Raw genomic sequence first — 17,677 nt, 5'->3', positions numbered from 1 at the left:
GGCTCCTGAAATAAAATAAATTGAACCTACCTTTTCAACTTCCCCTAACCCCTAAAAGGTTAGAGGAGGTGGAAGGGTGGGAGACACTACACTGTAGTGTTTCGGGTTTAGCAACAGCTCCACCTATATAAGAGTTACTGGCCTCCTGCTCTCCCGACTGCACCAGCTGTGAAAGAAAAAGCCCGCGAAAGGTGAGCTTTTAAACTCACCAGTTACTGGCCTCCTGCTCTCCCGACTGCACCAGCTGTGAAAGAAAAAGCCCGCGAAAGGTGAGCTTTTAAACTCACCAGTTACTGGCCTCCTGCTCTCCCGACTGCACCAGCTGTGAAAGAAAAAGCCCGCGAAAGGTGAGCTTTTAAACTCACCAGTTACTGGCCTCCTGCTCTCCCGACTGCCCCAGCTGTGAAAGAAAAAGCCCGCGAAAGGTGAGCTTTTAAACTCACCAGTTACTGGCCTCCTGCTCTCCCGACTGCCCCAGCAATAAAAGTCTCTCTCTCTCCCTCCCTGTCTCTCTCTCTCCCTGTCTCTCTCTCTCTCCCTGTCTCTCTCTCTCCCTGTCTCTCTCTCTCTCTCTCCCTGTCTCTCTCTCTCTCCCTGTCTCTCTCTCTCTCTCTCCCTGTCTCTCTCTCTCTCCCTGTCTCTCTCTCTCTCTCTCCCTGTCTCTCTCTCTCTCTCCCTGTCTCTCTCTCTCTCCCTGTCTCTCTCTCTCTCCCTGTCTCTCTCTCTCTCTCTCCCTGTCTCTCTCTCTCTCCCTGTCTCTCTCTCTCTCTCTCCCTGTCTCTCTCTCTCTCCCTGTCTCTCTCTCTCTCTCTCCCTGTCTCTCTCTCTCTCTCCCTGTCTCTCTCTCTCTCCCTGTCTCTCTCTCTCTCCCTGTCTCTCTCTCTCTCTCTCCCTGTCTCTCTCTCTCTCCCTGTCTCTCTCTCTCCCTGTCTCTCTCTCTCTCTCCCTGTCTCTCTCTCTCTCCCTGTCTCTCTCTCTCCCTGTCTCTCTCTCTCTCCCTGTCTCTCTCTCCCTGTCTCTCTCTCTCTCCCTGTCTCTCTCTCTCCCTGTCTCTCTCTCTCTCTCTCCCTGTCTCTCTCTCTCTCCCTGTCTCTCTCTCTCTCTCTCCCTGTCTCTCTCTCTCTCCCTGTCTCTCTCTCTCCCTGTCTCTCTCTCTGTCTCTCTCTCTCCCTGTCTCTCTCTCTCTCCCTGTCTCTCTCTCTCTCCCTGTCTCTCTCTCTCTCCCTGTCTCTCTCTCTCTCTCTCCCTGTCTCTCTCCCTGTCTCTCTCTCTCTCTCTGTCAGTCTTAATATCAGCATGAAGTGTTTCTGAGAGAGACAAACACACGTGCACACCTACTCAGATATTTACACTCACTCGCGCGTACACACACACAAACACTCACTACCAGCATCGAGGGACTGACACACACATTCACTCGCACACATACACTCAGACATTCACACTCACACACTGAAGCACTCATTCAACTGATCGGTCCATTAATGAGAGACAGTGTTCCCTGTGACGGGGGTGAGCGTGTGTTCCCTGTGATGGGGGTGAGCGTGTGTTCCCTGTGACGGGGGTGAGCGTGTGTTCCCTGTGACGGGGGTGAGCGTGTGTTCCCTGTGACGGGGGTGAGCGTGTGTTCCCTGTGACGGGGGTGAGCGTGTGTTCCCTGTGACGGGGGTGAGCGTGTGTTCCCTGTGACGGGGGTGAGCGTGTGTTCCCTGTGACGGGGGTGAGCGTGTGTTCCCTGTGACGGGGGTGAGCGTGTGTTCCCTGTGACGGGGGTGAGCGTGTGTTCCCTGTGACGGGGGTGAGCGTGTGTTCCCTGTGACGGGGGTGAGCGTGTGTTCCCTGTGACGGGGGTGAGCGTGTGTTCTCCAATCGATGCCAGCTCCTTTTGTCTCTCTGCAGGTCACCAAAGTTGAATTTTTGAATTACTACTCTGGAGTGAGTGCCTCTATTGACAGAGACGCCTATTTCATCCTAATGATGAGGAGCGCCTGGCGATTCTGATGAACCCTGGTGTTTAGATTTTACTATTCCGAGAAGCGCTGACAGTGAACAGAGCGGATTGGATAACGTCATGCAGTTTCATAGATTCGGACTGGCAATGTCTCGCGTTTTACTGTCACCACTTTGCACCTGTTTTTTCTCCCCTCTTTCTGTAATCAATGGCGTGTAATGTTTGTGAGTTCCTGGGCTCAGTGACTGTATTGCTTGTGTGTGTGTGTGTGTGAGTGCAGATACTTGCACCTGAAACAACCTGGTGCTGCTGGTTTGCAGACCTCAGGATGGCTGGATTCTTGATTATTCTAATACAATAGTGAAATACAGCGGATGCTGGAAATCTGAAATAACAACTGAAAATGCTGGAAACACTCAGCAGATCAGGCAACATCCGTGGAGAGAGAAACCGAGTCAACGTTTCGGGTCGAGGAACTGGAAAAGGTTAGAGAAGAGAGATTTCTAAGCAGGGGCAGGGAGGAGGGGAGGAAAGAACAAAGGAAAGGTCTGTGACAGGCTGAAGGCAGGAGAGATTGGCTGACAAAAGGAACGATGGTGCGAGAGAGGTAATGGGACAAGTTAAGAAACAAAAGCTGACTCTAGATGAGGTGTGAATGGCGATGGCAGAATCATCAACAGCTACCATGTGAGAAGACAAGGGAAAAAAATAAATATATATATGGGGGCCGAGGTTATAGTCTGAAATTGTTGAACTCGATGTTGAGTCCAGAAGGCTGTAAAGTGCCTAATCGAAAGATGAGGTGCTGTTCCTCGAGCTTACGTTGAGCTTCGTTGGAACAGTGCAAGAGGCCGAGGACGGTGAGGTCAGAGTGGGAGTGGAGCGGAGAATTAAAGTGACAGGCGACCGGAAGCTCGGGGTCACGCTTGTGGACTGAACGGAGGTGTCCCGCAAAGCAGTCACCTAATCTGCGTTTGGTCTCCCTGATGTAGAGGAGACCACATCGTGATTATTCTGTTCCCGATAACTCCTCCCGCCCCACATCATTCAATGGCTGAGAGGTGAAGTGAGCAGTTTGCATCACCATGTTCTGTAGCAGGCTGTGAGGGGCAACTCCCTTTAGTAGAGTGTCCCAGATCAGACAAGGGACTGTGTCCACTCACTCTGACAGTGCCTGGTCCCTGGAGCAGGAGCTGATCACCTGCTGTCGTAACCACGCTGTGCTCGCCTCTCCAGTCCAACCGTCTGAAGCCCAGCTCCACTGCAAAGCAGCACATCATGCCCCACACTGGGCAATGCTGCAACTGAACTGATTGACCAGAGATCAAGTGGAATCTACAAGACATCAGCCTAAGACAGGAGAAATGTCCAGTGCAGTGCGTTGCAACAATGGCCGCTCTCCTCAGAGTGCCAGGAATTACGCTATACCTTTATTAATCACTAGTTGCGCCTCAGCTGGAGTAGTGTGTCCAATTCTGGGCACCGCATTTTAGGAAGGATGTCAAGGCCCAGGAGAGGGTGCAGAGGAGATTTATCAGACTGGTACCAGGGATGAGGGACTTCAGTTACGTGGAGAGACTGGAGAAGCTGGGGTTGTTCTCCTTGGAGCAGAGAAGAAGAGATTTGATAGAGGTGTTCAAAATCATGAAGGGTTTTGTTAGAGTAAATAAAGAGAAACTGTTTCCAGTGGCAGAAGGGTCGGTAACCAGAGGACACAGATTGAAGGTGATTGGCAGAGGGAGCTTTACTCTGTATCTAACCCGTGCTGTACCTGCCCTGGGAGTGTTTGATGGGACAGTGTAGAGGGAGCTTTACTCTGTATCTAACTCTTGCTGTACCTGCCCTGGGAGTGTTTGATGGGACAGTGTAGAGGGAGCTTTACTCTGTATCTAACCCGTGCTGTACCTGCCCTGGGATAGGACAGTGTAGCAGGAGCATCTTCTTGTTCTTTAGGTTAGAAGGCATTGGGATAGGCCCTGGTTTAACATCTTAATAGATTAGTGCTCAGATCCTGTTTTCACTTGAGTTTACCCCGTACTTGCATCTTTCTCTAGTTTCTCTCCTAACTCCCCTCATGCTCTCTCCGAGCTCACCTTGTCCATGAGACCCACCTCCTTCTCCCTCCACCCTATTCCCACTAAACTGCTGACCACCCAACTCCTCCTCCTGGCCCTCATGTTAGCTGATATTGTTAATGGTTCTCCTCAGTTACTGTCCCCATCTCCTTCAAATTTGTCATCACCCCTCTCAAAAAAAACCTCCCTGTCCTTGCAAACTACCGTCCCATCTCCAACCTCCCTTTCCTCTCCAAAGTCCTTGAACGTGTTGTCGCCTCCCAAACCCGTGCCCATCTTTCCCACAATTCTATTATTTGAATCCCTTCGATCAGGTTTCTGTCCTGAAACGGCCCTTATCGAAGTCACAAATGACATCCTACACCTCCTCCTCCTTCGTCCAGCTGAGTGGGACTGCCTTCACCTGGTTCCATTCTTATCTATCTTACCAATCGTAGCCAGAGAATCTCCTGCAGATCAGCCATGACCTCATTGAATGGCGGAACAGGCTCAAGGGGCAAAATGGCCTCCTCCTGTTCCTATGTTCCTAATGACTTCTCTTCCCACTCCCACATCTTTACCTCTAGAGTCCCCCAAGGATCTATCCTTGGGCCCCCCTCCTATTTCTCTTCTACATGCTGCCCCTCAGCGACATCATCCGAAAAAGCGTCAGGTTCCACATGTATGCTGATGACACCCAGCTCTACTTCACCACCACCTCTGTCAACCCCTCCACTGTTCACCCATCACCCCTGACCTATATTGGCTCTAAGTCCGGTAACACCTCAATTTTAAAATTCCCATCCTTTTCAAATCCCTCCATGGCCTCGCCCCTCCCTATCTATGTGATTTCCTCCAGATCTAAAACCCTCTGTGATCTCTGCGCTCCTCCAATTCTGGCCTGTTGAGCGTCCCTTATTTTCATCGCTACACCATTGGTGGCCGTGCCTTCAGCTGCCAAGGCCCCAAAGCTCTGAAATTCCCTCCCTAAATCTCTCCGCCTCTCGACCTCTCTGTTCTCCTTTAAGATGCTCCTTAAAACCTACCTCTTTGGCCTAGATAAGTACATGAGGGAGAAAGGAATAGAAAGTTATGCTCATAGGATTAGATGAACTAGAGTGGGAGGAGGCTCGTGTGGAGCATAAACACCGGTACAGACCAGATGGGCCGAATGACCCATTTCTGTGCAGTAAATTCTCTGTAATTCTATGAAATATCTCCTTCTGTGGCTTTGTGTCTTAATGCGAGGAGCATTTGTAATAAGGTGGATGAATTAGCTTCGCAAATAGATGTAAACAGATATGATCTAATTGGGATTACGGAGACATGGCTCCAGGGTGACCAAGGCTGGGAATTCAACATCCAGGGATATTCAATATTCAGGAAGGACAGGCGAAAGGGAAAAGGAGGTGGGGTAGCATTGCTGGTTAAAGAGGAGATTAACACAATAGTAAGGAAAGATATTAACTCTGATGATGTGGAATCTGTATGGGTAGAGCTGAGAAATACCAAGGGGCAGAAAACATTAGTGGGAGTTGTATACAAACATCCAAACATTTAAAGATCGCATGGATGAACTACAGAATTTGTTCATCCCTGTCTGGCATAAAAATAAAACAAAAAAGGTGGCTCAACCGTGGCTACCAAGGGAAATTAGGGATAGCATAAGATCCAATGAGAGGACATATAAATTGGCCAGAAAAAGCAGCAAACCTGAGGATTGTGAGCAGTTTAGGATTCAGCAAAGGGATTAATTAAGAGGGGGGAAATAAAGTACGAGAGTAAGCTTTTAGGGAACATAAAAACTGACTGTAAAAGCTTCTATAGATATATGAAGAGAAAAAGATTGGTGAATTCAAGCGTAGGTCCCTTGCAGTCAGTATCAGGGGAATTTATAATGGGGAACAAAGAAATGGCAGTCCAATTAAATACATACTTTGGTTCTGTCTTCACAAAGGAGGACACAAATAACCTCCCAGAGATGTCGGGGAACATAGGGTCTAATGAGAGGGAGGAACTGAATGAAATCAGTATTTGTAGGGAAATGGTGTTCAGGAAATTGACAGGATTGAAGGCCGATAAATCCCCAGGGCCTGATAATCTACATCCTAGGGTACTTAAGGAAATGGCCCTAGAAATAGTAGATGCATTGCTGGTCATCTTCCAAAATTCTATAGACCCTGGAACAGTTCCCATGAATTAGAGGATAGCTAATATAACCCCACTATTTAAAAAAGGTGGTCGAGAGAAAACGGGGAATTATAGCCTGACATCGGTAGTGGGGAAAATGCTAGAGTCCATTATAAAAGCTGTAATACCAGAGCACTTGGAAAACAGTGACAGGATCAGACAAAGTCAACATGGATTTACAAAAGGTAAATCGTGCTTGACTAAGCTACTGGAATTTTTTGAGGATGTAACTGGTAGGATAAGGGAGAACCAGTCGATGTGGTGTATTTGGACTTTCAGAAGGCTTTCGATAAGGTCCCACATAAGAGATTAGCATGCAAAGTTAAAGCACAGGGGATTGGGGGTAAGGTACTGACTTGGATAGAGAACTGGTTGGCAGACAGGAAGCAAAGAGTTGAAATAAACGGGTCTTTTTCCGAGTGGCAGGCAGTGACTGGCGGGGTAACGCAGTGATCGGTCTTTGGACCCCAGCTATTCACAATATATATTAATGATCTAGATGAGGGAACTAGATCTAATATCTCCAAGTTTGCAGATGACACAAAGCTGGGTGGGCGTGTGTGCTGTGAGGAGGATGCAGAGAAACTCCAATATGATTTGGAGAGGTTGGGTGATTGGGCAGATGCCTGGCAGATACAGTATAATGTGGATAAATGTGAGGTTATCCACTTTGGTGGCAAAAACAGGAAGGCAGATTATTATCTGAACGGCAAGAGATTGGGAAAAGGGGAAGTGCAATGAGATCTGGGTGTCCTTGTGCACCAGTCACTGAAGGTAAGCATGCAGGTGCAGCAGGCAGTTAAGAAGGCAAATGGTATGTTGGCCTTCATAGCGAGAGGATTCGAGTACAGGAGCAAGGATGTCTTGCTGCAGTTGTACAGGGCCTTGGTGAGACCACACCTTGAGTATTGTGTGCAGTTTTGGTCGCCTTATCTGAGGAAGGATGTTCTTGCCATGGAGGGAGTGCAGCGAAGATTCACCAGACTGATACCTGGGATGGCAGGAATGACGTATGAGGAGAGATTGTGTCGATTAGGTTTATAATTGCTAGAGTTTAGAAGAATGAGAGGGGATCTCATTGAAGCTTATAAAATTCTAACAGGACTAGACAGACTAGATGCAGGAAGGATGTTCCCAATGGCGGGAGAGTCCAGGCCAGGGGCCATAGGCTAAAGATAAGGGGTAAGCCATTTAGGACTGAGATGAGGAGGAATTTCTTCACCCAGAGAGTGGTGAACCTGTGGAATTCTCTGCCACAGAGGGCGGTGGAGGCCAGTTTATTAAATATATTCAAGAAAGAGTTGGATATATTTCTTGAGGCTAAAGGGATCAAGGGATATGGGGAGAAGGCAGGGACATTGTACTGAATTTGGATGATCAGCCATGATCTCATTGAATGGCGGAGCAGGCTCGAAGGGCCGAATGGCCTACTCCTGCTCCTATCTTCTATGTTTCTATCTATCTATATATATAAATCAGTACGTCTGTCTGTCATCGCGTGTGCGTCTGTCGGGTGTGCGCTCGAAAGTTACAGGGCGTACCTACGCGCGCGTTACCTCCAAAGAAGGTTTTAAGTGTATTTACGTTTCGGCCGGGCTAAAATCGCGCCCGCGGTATCCCAAAAACCTTAACATTCCGCTCATTAGCATCTCATTATCCGCTCATTAGCGACAGAGTGACCTCGAGCTCGACCAATCGTACGCCGGGTTGCTGGCGTGTGCCGCCGGGCCAATCGGTGCATGTGTGGCCGGGCCTTATCCTTCTGAACTGAGGTGAGTCGCCGCCATCTTGATTCCAAACTTTTCCTTTCTTTTTCCCGCTTTCTGCGTCTTAAAAAAAAAACGTTGCTTTTAAAACGCATATTGTTTTAAAAAAAAAATGATTTAGAAAGTAATTAGCTTATCTAATCTCATTAATTTTCCTACCTTTCCCCGTTTTTCCAGGTAGGCCTAGAAGCCTCGGCGTCTCCTCTGCACCCACGCCCGAGCTAGGCACCTCCCGGCCCCACTTGAAGGCTGGAGGGCAAGCCTCAGCCCAGCGCCGCTAGGGTGCGCGCGCAGCAGGAGCTGAGACGCGGCGTCTCTCTCTGGCTCGGCCGGGGGGCGGGGCTTGCTGAGCGTCCAGCGTTACCCTGGCAACCGGGCCCACCGGCCGTCTCGCACAGCCGCAATCGCCGGTCTTCACCTCGGGGGGGGGCCGCGACCCTCGGGAGAGGCCGCGACCCTCGGGGGGCCGCGCGCGCAGCAGGAGCAGCTGAGACGCGGCGTCTCTCTCTCTGGCTCGGCCGGGGGGCGGGGCTTGGTCAGCGTCACGGTTACCCTAGGGAGAGTGTACATGGGCTATGGGAGGAGATTAAATGGGTGGGTAGAGTCTCTGATAGGGGAGAGTGTACCTGGGCTGTGGGAGGAGATTAAATGGGTGGATAGAGCCCATGATAGGGAGAGTGTACATAGACTCTGGGAGGAGATTAAATGGGTGGGTAGAGTCCATGATAGGGGAGAGTGTACCTGGGCTGTGGGAGGAGATTAAATGGGTGGGTAGAATCCATGATAGGGAGAGTGTACATGGGCTATGGGAGGAGATTAAATGGGTGGGTAGAGTCCATGATAGGGAGAGTGTACATGGGCTGTGGGAGGAGATTAAATGGGAGGGTGGAGTCCATGATAGGGGAGAGTGTACATGGGCTGTGGGAGGAGATTAAATGGGTGGGTAGAATCCATGATAGGGAGAGTGTACATGGGCTGTGGGAGGAGATTAAATGGGTGGGTAGAGTCCATGATAGGGGAGAGTGTACCTGGGCTGTGGGAGGAGATTAAATGGGTGGATAGAGCCCATGATAGGGAGAGTGTACATGGGCTGTGGGAGGAGATTAAATGGGTGGGTAGAGTCTGTGATAGGGGAGAGTGTACATGGGCTATGGGAGGAGATTAAATGGGTGGGTAGAGTCCATGATAGGGAGAGTGTACCTGGGCTGTGGGAGGAGATTAAATGGGTGGGTAGAGTCCATGATAGGGAGAGTGTACATGGGCTGTGGGAGGAGATTAAATGGGTGGGTGGAGTCCATGATAGGGGAGAGTGTACATGGGCTGTGGGAGGAGATTATATGGGTGGATAGAGTCCATGATAGGGAGAGTGTACATGGGCTGTGGGAGGAGATTAAATGGGTGGGTGGAGTCCATGATAGGGGCGTGTACATGGGCTGTGGGAGGAGATTAAATGGGTGGGTGGAGTCCATGATAGGGAGAGTGTACATGGGCTGTGGGAGGAGATTAAATGGGTGGGTAGAGTCCATGATAGGGGAGAGTGTACATGGACTGTGGGAGGAGATTAAATGGGTGGTAGAGTCCATGATAGGGGAGAGTGTACATGGGCTGTGGGAGGAGATTAAATGGGTGGGTAGAGTCCATGATAGGGGAGAGTGTCCATGGGCTGTGGGAGGAGATTAAATGGGTGGGTAGATGCCAGAAGCAAGTCTCTAAAACCAACCCAAAATGTTGCCAGGAAAATCAGATACAGAGAGCTTCTTACACTCGAGATCCAACTAGTTTCTCGACACATGTTGGCAGTGTACAAAGCTCTGCTGATGGAATGCAGCCTTTGAAAATAAGGCTGTGTGCCTAAATGCAGGAATGTTTGTCTCCTCCAAAGAGTGGTACAGTCTTTCCAGGGGATCCCTCCTCTAAGTTAATCCTTTTTCTGCTCTTCTTGTTTTTGTGTTCCCTCTCAGATAAACATGAATTAATAACACAATCGATACCATCAATGAGAGACTCAACCGCTCCAACCATATATTTCAGAATAAACAAAGAATGCAAAACTTCAAATGCAGACTTTCACTTGTCATCACGGGACACGGGCATGATGTTGAAAGTGCCAAGACCATGCTGGGCACAGAGTCGGAAGCTAGATACAAAGAGGGTGGAAAGAGGATGGGCAAAGAGGAGAAAGGGAAATTTGTCAGAGGACCTGGCACAGGGAGAAAAGGAAATCCAAATTCTGTTCTCTCAGACACTGGTCAATAAACAACCCAAATATCACACAAGTATCAAACGTAAAAAATTGGAAAAGAAGGTTGAAGAGGTGTTTCCTTTCACAGTTCATTTTAATGAAGACATTTCACTGGATAAATTCAAACAGAAATGTTCATAAGCTGGAAGAGTAGATTCTGAAGACAGTGTAAAATCTGCGGGGTGGTGGGGGGTGAAGAGCACCACAGCACAATTAATATGCACTGCACGTTTTTTGTGATTTGATGGATTCTCCTATTTTGTCCCCTGTTGTCACTGGGTCACGGACGGGGCTATGGACGCAGGCATTCTCCTGGGACCAAGGTAATTACGCTCTGTCCTATTTTATTGTGTCCTTAGGTAGAGATGTCCGGCCTCCACCCGTGGCCTGATTCTTTCCTAGAGCCTTACTGCATAGTGGGAAACAAAGGGAGGGGAAAATCAAGCCTGTTCCCCTCCACTCCATGGCACCCATGTATTGATGCATTGTATTGGCTCCACCCTGCAAATAAATACTGCTCAAGGGAACAGTTCAGAATGGCAGCTAAAAACACACCAGAAATATTTATCGATACTACTTCATAATCCAGCATAGAAGGAAAATCAACATAGATGCACAAGACTGATTGATGACCAGTGCATCAGCGAAGTACATCATCTCGCCAGTATCCATCCACCTCCTTGAGATATAGTGCAGTGTCATGAGCAGTTTGTCCTGACAGAGGTGGGAGATTCAGGCTAGCTGAGCTGCTTAGGTCTAACGTCATTCCCCATTGATGGTCTCCTTCTCCGTCAAGTCCCAGCTATCACTCAAATGGTTCACAATCTCCCAACTTCCCGAAGAATCCATTTGATGCCTTCGAGAAACCCGACAAGAGACTCTGCATCAGTATCATGTGCCTAATCAAATAAATAACCGGAAATGGAGGGAGCTGTTAGTTCACACACACTGACGACAAAGGTACACTCATCTAACCTGTTGACAATCTGCATTATTTGGAGCTTGCCGGTGATAACTAGCTTTCTCCCCAGGTAACAGGTGCAGCAGACGGTTAAGAAGGCAAATGGTATGTTGGCCTTCATAGCAAGAAGGTTCGAGTACAGGAACAAGGATATCTTGCTGCAGTTGTACAGGGCCTTGGTGAGACCACATCTTGAGTATTGTGTGCAGTTTTGGTCACCTTATCTGAGGAAGGATGTTCTTGCCATGGAGGGAGTTCAGCGAAGATTCACCAGGCTGATACCTGGGATGGCAGGAATGACGTATGAGGAGAGATTAGGTCGATTGGGCTTATACTCGCTGGAGTTTAGAAGAATGAGAGGGGATCTCATTGAAACTTATAAAATTCTGACAGGACTGGACAGACTAGATGCAGGAAGGATGTTCCCGAAGGCCGGGGAGTCCAAAAGGAAGGAATCACTGTAATACAGAGAAATGATATTGGGTCAAAAGATCAGGATAATGAAACAGTTTGGGTGGAGGTAAGGAATAATAAGGGGAAAAAAACACTAGTGGGCGTAGTCTATAGGCCTCCGAACAGTGGCAACTCTGTTGGACGGAGTATCAATCAGGAAATAGTTGAGGCTTGTAATAAGGGAACATCTATAATTATGGGGGATTTTAACTATCATATTAATTGGACAAATCAAATTGGGCAGGGCTGCCTTGAGGATGAGTTAATTGAGTGTATTAGGGATGGATTTCTTGAGCAGTATGTAACTGAACCGACCAGGGGGCAAGCAACCTTAGATCTGGTCCTGTGTAACGAGACAGGATTAATTAAAAATGTCCTAGTAAAGGATCCCCTTGGACATAACATGGTTGAATTCCATATTCAATTAGAGGGTGAGAAGGTTGGATCTCAAACAAGCGTGCTAAGCTTGAATAAAGGAGACTATGAAGGTATGAGAGCGGAATTGAGTAGAGTGGATTGGGAAAATAGATTAAAGGGTAAGACGATACATGATCAGTGGTGTACATTTAAGGAGTTATTTTACTACTTCCAAAAAAAATATATTCCACTGAGAAGAAAAGGGTGTAAAAGAAAAGACAGCCATCCGTGGCTAAGTAAAGAAATTAAGGATAGTATTCGACTAAAAACAAGGGCATATAAGGTAGCCAAATCTAGTGGGAGGATAGAGGATTGGGAAAACTTTAAAAGAGAGCAAAAAATGACAAAAAGATTAAGAAAGGGAAGATAGATTATGAAAGTAAATTAGCAAAAAATATAAAAACAGATAGTAAGAGTTTTTATAGTTATATAAAAAGAAAAAGGGTGGCTAAAGTAAATGTTGGTCCCTTAGAGGATGAGACCGGGAAATTAATGGTGGGAAATATGGAGATGGCAAAAACACTGAATGAATATTTTATATCACTCTTTACAGTAGAAGACACTAAGAATATCCCAACACTGGACAAACAGGGGGCTAAAGGGGGGGGAGGAGCTAAACACGATAAAAATCACTAAGGAAGTGGTACTCGGTAAAATAATGGGACTCAAGCCGGATAAATCACCTGGACCTGATGGCTTACATCCTAGGGTCTTGAGGGAAGTGGCGGTAGGGATTGTGGATGCATTGGTAATAATTTTCCAAAACTCCCTGGACTCGACAAAGGTCCCGGCAGACTGGAAAACTGCTAATGTAACACCCTTATTTAAAAAAGGCAGTAGACAGAAGGCTGGAAACTATAGACCGGTTAGCCTAACATCTGTGGCAGGTAAAATTTTGGAGTCCATTATTAAGGAGACAGTAACAGGACATTTGGATAATCATAATTTAATAAGACAAAGTCAGCATGGTTTTATGAAGGGGAAGTCATGTTTGACAAATTTGCTGGAGTTCTTTGAGGAAGTAACATATAGGGTGGATAAAGGGGAACCAGTGGACGTAGTGTATTTAGACTTCCAAAAGGCATTTGATAAGGTGCCACACAAAAGATTATTGCTTAAGATAAAAAATCACGGGATTGGGGGTAATATTCTGGCATGGATAGAGGATTGGCTATCTAACAGAAGGCAGAGAGTTGGGATAAATGGTTCATTCTCAGACTGGCAATCAGTAACTAGTGGTGTTCCGCAGGGGTCAGTGCTGGGTCCCCAACTCTTTACAATCTATATTAACGATTTGGAGGAGGGGACCGAGTGTAACATATCAAAGTTTGCAGATGATACTAAGATGGGAGGGAAAGTAGTGAGTGAGGAGGACATAAAAAACCTGCAAGGGGACATCGACAGGCTAAGTAAGTGGGCAGAGATTTGGCAGATGGAATACAATACTGGAAAGTGTGAGGTTATGCACTTTGGCAGGAAAAATCATAGAGCAAGTTATTATCTTAATGGCAAGAAACTGGAAAGTACTGCAGTACAAAGGGATCTGGGGGTCCTGGTGCACGAAACTCAAAAAGTTAGTATGCAGGTGCAGCAGGTGATCAAGAAGGCCAATGGAATGTTGGCTTTTATTGCTAGGGGGATAGAATATAAAAACAGGGAGGTATTGCTGCAGTTATACAAGGTATTGGTGAGACCGCACCTGGAATACTGCATACAGTTTTGGTGTCCATACTTAAGAAAAGACATACTCTCGAGGCAGGACAAAGAAGGTTCACTCGGTTAATCCCGGGGATGAGGGGGTGGACATATGAGGAGAGGTTGAGTAGATTGGGACTCTACTCATTGGAGTTCAGAAGAATGAGAGGCGATCTTATTGAAACATATAAGATTGTGAAGGGGCTTGATCGGGTGGATGCGGTGAGGATGTTTCCAATGATGGGTGAAACTAGAACTGGGGGCATAATCTTAGAATAAGGGGCTGCTCTTTCATAACTGCGATGAGGAGAAACATCTTCACTCACAGGGTAGTAGGTCTGTGGAATTTGCTGCCCCAGAAAGCTGTGGAAGCTACATCATTAAATAAATTTAAAACAGAAATAGACAGTTTCCTAGAAGTAAAGGGAATTAGGGGTTACGGGGAGCGGGCAGGAAATTGGACATGAGTCTAGGTTCGGAATGGTCATGGCCCTGTGGGTGGCGGAGCGGGCCAGGGGCCGTGTAGCCTGGTTCTGCTCCTACTTCTTGTGTTCTAATTCTGTGTTAGTCCTTCAAGAGTAAATTGGGCCTGTTCCTGACTTGGGTGGAGATCACCTTTTACAGAAGGTAAGTACTGCAGGAAATACAGGGACAGAGTGATCTCCTGGACGAGTTTCGATCGCCTAGATGGGTCGGAGAGGAATTTCCCAGATTTTTTCTCCCAAATTGGCCACTGGTTTTTTTTAATCTGGTTTTTCGCCTCTCCCGGGAGATCACATGGGTTCGGGTGGGATGGAGAGTGGAAGTAGATTTGAGGTTAGGATCAGATCAGCCATGATCTTATTGAATGGCGGAGCAGGCTCGAGGGGCCGACTGGCCTACTCCTGCTCCTATTTATTATGTTCTGTTACTGGGGACATGGTTATAGAGGTCGGGAGTCCTGTTACTGGGGACATGGTTATAGGGGACGGGAGTCCTGTTACTGGGGACATGGTTATAGAGGACGGTTGTCCTGTTACTGGGGACATGGTTATAGAGGACGGGAGTCCTGTTACTGGGGACATGGTTATAGAGGACGGAAGTCCTGTTACTAGGGACATGGTTATAGAGGACGGGAGTCCTGTTATTTGGGACATGGTTATAGAGGAGGAGTGAACAGCCATTTAAAGTCAAGATTTAAAATCCCATCACGCCAGGGTGAATTCAGTGTCTGATAAATTGTGGGCAGGTAGCAGCAAATGCAACGAAGACCTTTGTTCAATTTGGGTTGCACCAGAATCATTCGGCTCCTTTTCTCACCAGATCATTGATTTACACCTGACACAAGTCACAGGAGAGGTGAAAGTAGCTTCCGTCCACAGGCAGCTGTCGGACGAGTGAGCACCAAGGATCCCGAGCAGCGCTGAGAGGCCCGAGCAGCGCTGGGCTCAACAGAGGTCAAAAGGAGCAACAAAAAACGGAATTTGATGCGGACGCATCCATCAGTACACTAAATACCGCGCACAGGAAAATATCAACCAATTGTAACATCACTCCCCATTCATGAAAGACAATTAATACATGTTATATCACACTGCAAACATCACCTAGCCCGAGTCTGTACCCCTGGGTCAGTATCTACAGTCAGCCCCAGTCTGTACCCCTGGGTCAGTATCTACAGTCAGCCCCAGTCTGTACCCCTGGGTCAGTATCTACAGTCAGCCCCAGCCTGTACCCCTGGGTCAGTATCTACAGTCAGCCCCAGTCTGTACCCCTGGGTCAGTATCTACAGTCAGCCCCAGCCTGTACCCCTGGGTCAGTATCTACAGTCAGCCCCAGTCTGTACCCCTGGGTCAGTATCTACAGTCAGCCCCAGCCTGTACCACTGGGTCAGTATCTACAGTCAGCCCCAGTCTGTACCCCTGGGTCAGTATCTACAGTCAGCTCCAGTCTGTACCCCTGGGTCAGTATCTACAGTCAGCCCCAGTCTGTACCCCTGGGTCAGTAACTACAGTCAGCCCCAGTCTGTACCCCTGGGTCAGTATCTACAGTCAGCTCCAGTCTGTACCCCTGGGTCAGTATCTACAGTCAGCCCGAGTCTGTACCCCTGGGTCAGTATCTACAGTCAGCCCCAGTCTGTACCCCTGGGTCAGTATCTACAGTCAGCCCCAGCCTGTACCCCTGGGTCAGTAACTACAGTCAGCCCGAGTCTGTACCCCTGGGTCAGTATCTACAGTCAGCCCCAGCCTGTACCCCTGGGTCAGTATCTACAGTCAGCCCCAGCCTGTACCCCTGGGTCAGTATCTACAGTCAGCCCCAGCCTGTACCCCTGGGTCAATATCTACAGTCAGCTCCAGTCTGTACCCCTGGGTCAGTATCTACAGTCAGCACCAGCCTGTACCCCTGGGTCAGTATCTACAGTCAGCCCCAGCCTGTACCCCTGGGTCAGTATCTACAGTCAGCCCCAGTCTGTACCCCTGGGTCAGTATCTACAGTCAGCTCCAGCCTGTACCCCTGGGTCAGTATCTACAGTCAGCCCCAGCCTGTACCCCTGGGTCAGTATCTACAGTCAGCCCCAGCCTGTACCCCTGGGTCAGTATCTACAGTCAGCCCCAGTCTGTACCCCTGGGTCAGTATCTACAGTCAGCCCCAGTCTGTACCCTTGGGTCAGTAACTACAGTCAGCCCGAGTCTGTACCCCTGGGTCAGTAACTACAGTCAGCCCGAGTCTGTACCCCTGGGTCAATATCTACAGTCAGCCCCAGTCTGTACCCCTGGGTCAGTATCTACAGTCAGCCCCAGCCTGTACCCCTGGGTCAGTATCTACAGTCAGCACCAGCCTGTACCCCTGGGTCAGTATCTACAGTCAGCCCCAGCCTGTACCCCTGGGTCAGTATCTACAGTCAGCCCCAGCCTGTACCCCTGGGTCAATATCTACAGTTAGCCCCAGTCTGTACCCCTGCGTCAGTATCTACAGTCAGCCCCAGTCTGTACCCCTGGGTCAATATCTACAGTCAGCCCCAGTCTGTACCCCTGGGTCAGTATCTACAGTCAGCCCCAGCCTGTACCCCTGGGTCAATATCTACAGTTAGCCCCAGTCTGTACCCCTGCGTCAGTATCTACAGTCAGCCCCAGTCTGTACCCCTGGGTCAATATCTACAGTCAGCCCGAGTCTGTACCCCTGGGTCAGTATCTACAGTCAGCCCCAGTCTGTACCCCTGGGTCAGTATCTACAGTCAGCCCGAGTCTGTACCCCTGGGTCAATATCTACAGTTAGCCCCAGTCTGTACCCCTGCGTCAGTATCTACAGTCAGCCCCAGCCTGTACCCCTGGGTCAGTATCTACAGTCAGCCCCAGTCTGTACCCCTGGGTCAGTATCTACAGTCAGCCCCAGCCTGTACCCCTGGGTCAGTATCTACAGTCAGCCCCAGTCTGTACCCCTGGGTCAGTATCTACAGTCAGCCCCAGCCTGTACCCCTGGGTCAGTATCTACAGTCAGCCCCAGTCTGTACCACTGGGTCAGTATCTACAGTCAGCCCCAGCCTGTACCCCTGGGTCAGTATCTACAGTCAGCCCCAGCCTGTACCCCTGGGTCAGTATCTACAGTCAGCACCAGTCTGTACCCCTGGGTCAGTATCTACAGTCAGCCCCAGCCTGTACCCCTGGGTCAGTATCTACAGTCAGCCCCAGCCTGTACCCCGGGTCAGTATCTACAGTCAGCCCCAGTCTGTACCCCTGGGTCAATATCTACAGTCAGCCCCAGCCTGTACCCCTGGGTCAGTATCTACAGTCAGCCCCAGCCTGTACCACTGGGTCAGTATCTACAGTCAGCCCCAGCCTGTACCCCTGGGTCAAAATCTACAGTCAGAACAAGTATTTCTGATGTCAACATTGAGGCTCACTGTTTCCCCCTCAAACAAAACGTGACTCTCATCAATACCCTACTGTCACTCGAACCTACACTCTGCCT

At 48.7% G+C, this 17,677-nt stretch overlaps 1 protein-coding gene across 1 annotated transcript in view; it reads right to left on the bottom strand.

Annotated features, from left to right (window-relative positions):
- Window positions 1-17,677, bottom strand: part of aplp1 (amyloid beta (A4) precursor-like protein 1) — a 116,905-nt gene that overhangs the window by 11,392 nt on the left and 87,836 nt on the right. Inside the window, exon 9 of the mRNA XM_086002482.1 lies at window positions 3,115-3,212. Coding sequence (XP_085858608.1) covers window positions 3,115-3,212 — 98 coding nt within the window. The remainder of the gene's footprint in view (window positions 1-3,114; window positions 3,213-17,677) is intronic.

The sequence above is a fragment of the Somniosus microcephalus genome, chromosome 12, assembly GCF_052327205.1.
Source record: "Somniosus microcephalus isolate GS21.2 chromosome 12, FLI_Smic_1.0, whole genome shotgun sequence".
Lineage (NCBI taxonomy): Eukaryota > Metazoa > Chordata > Chondrichthyes > Squaliformes > Somniosidae > Somniosus > Somniosus microcephalus.
Note: the sequence above shows the minus strand (reverse complement) of the source record. Positions and strands in the feature narration are given on the sequence as shown.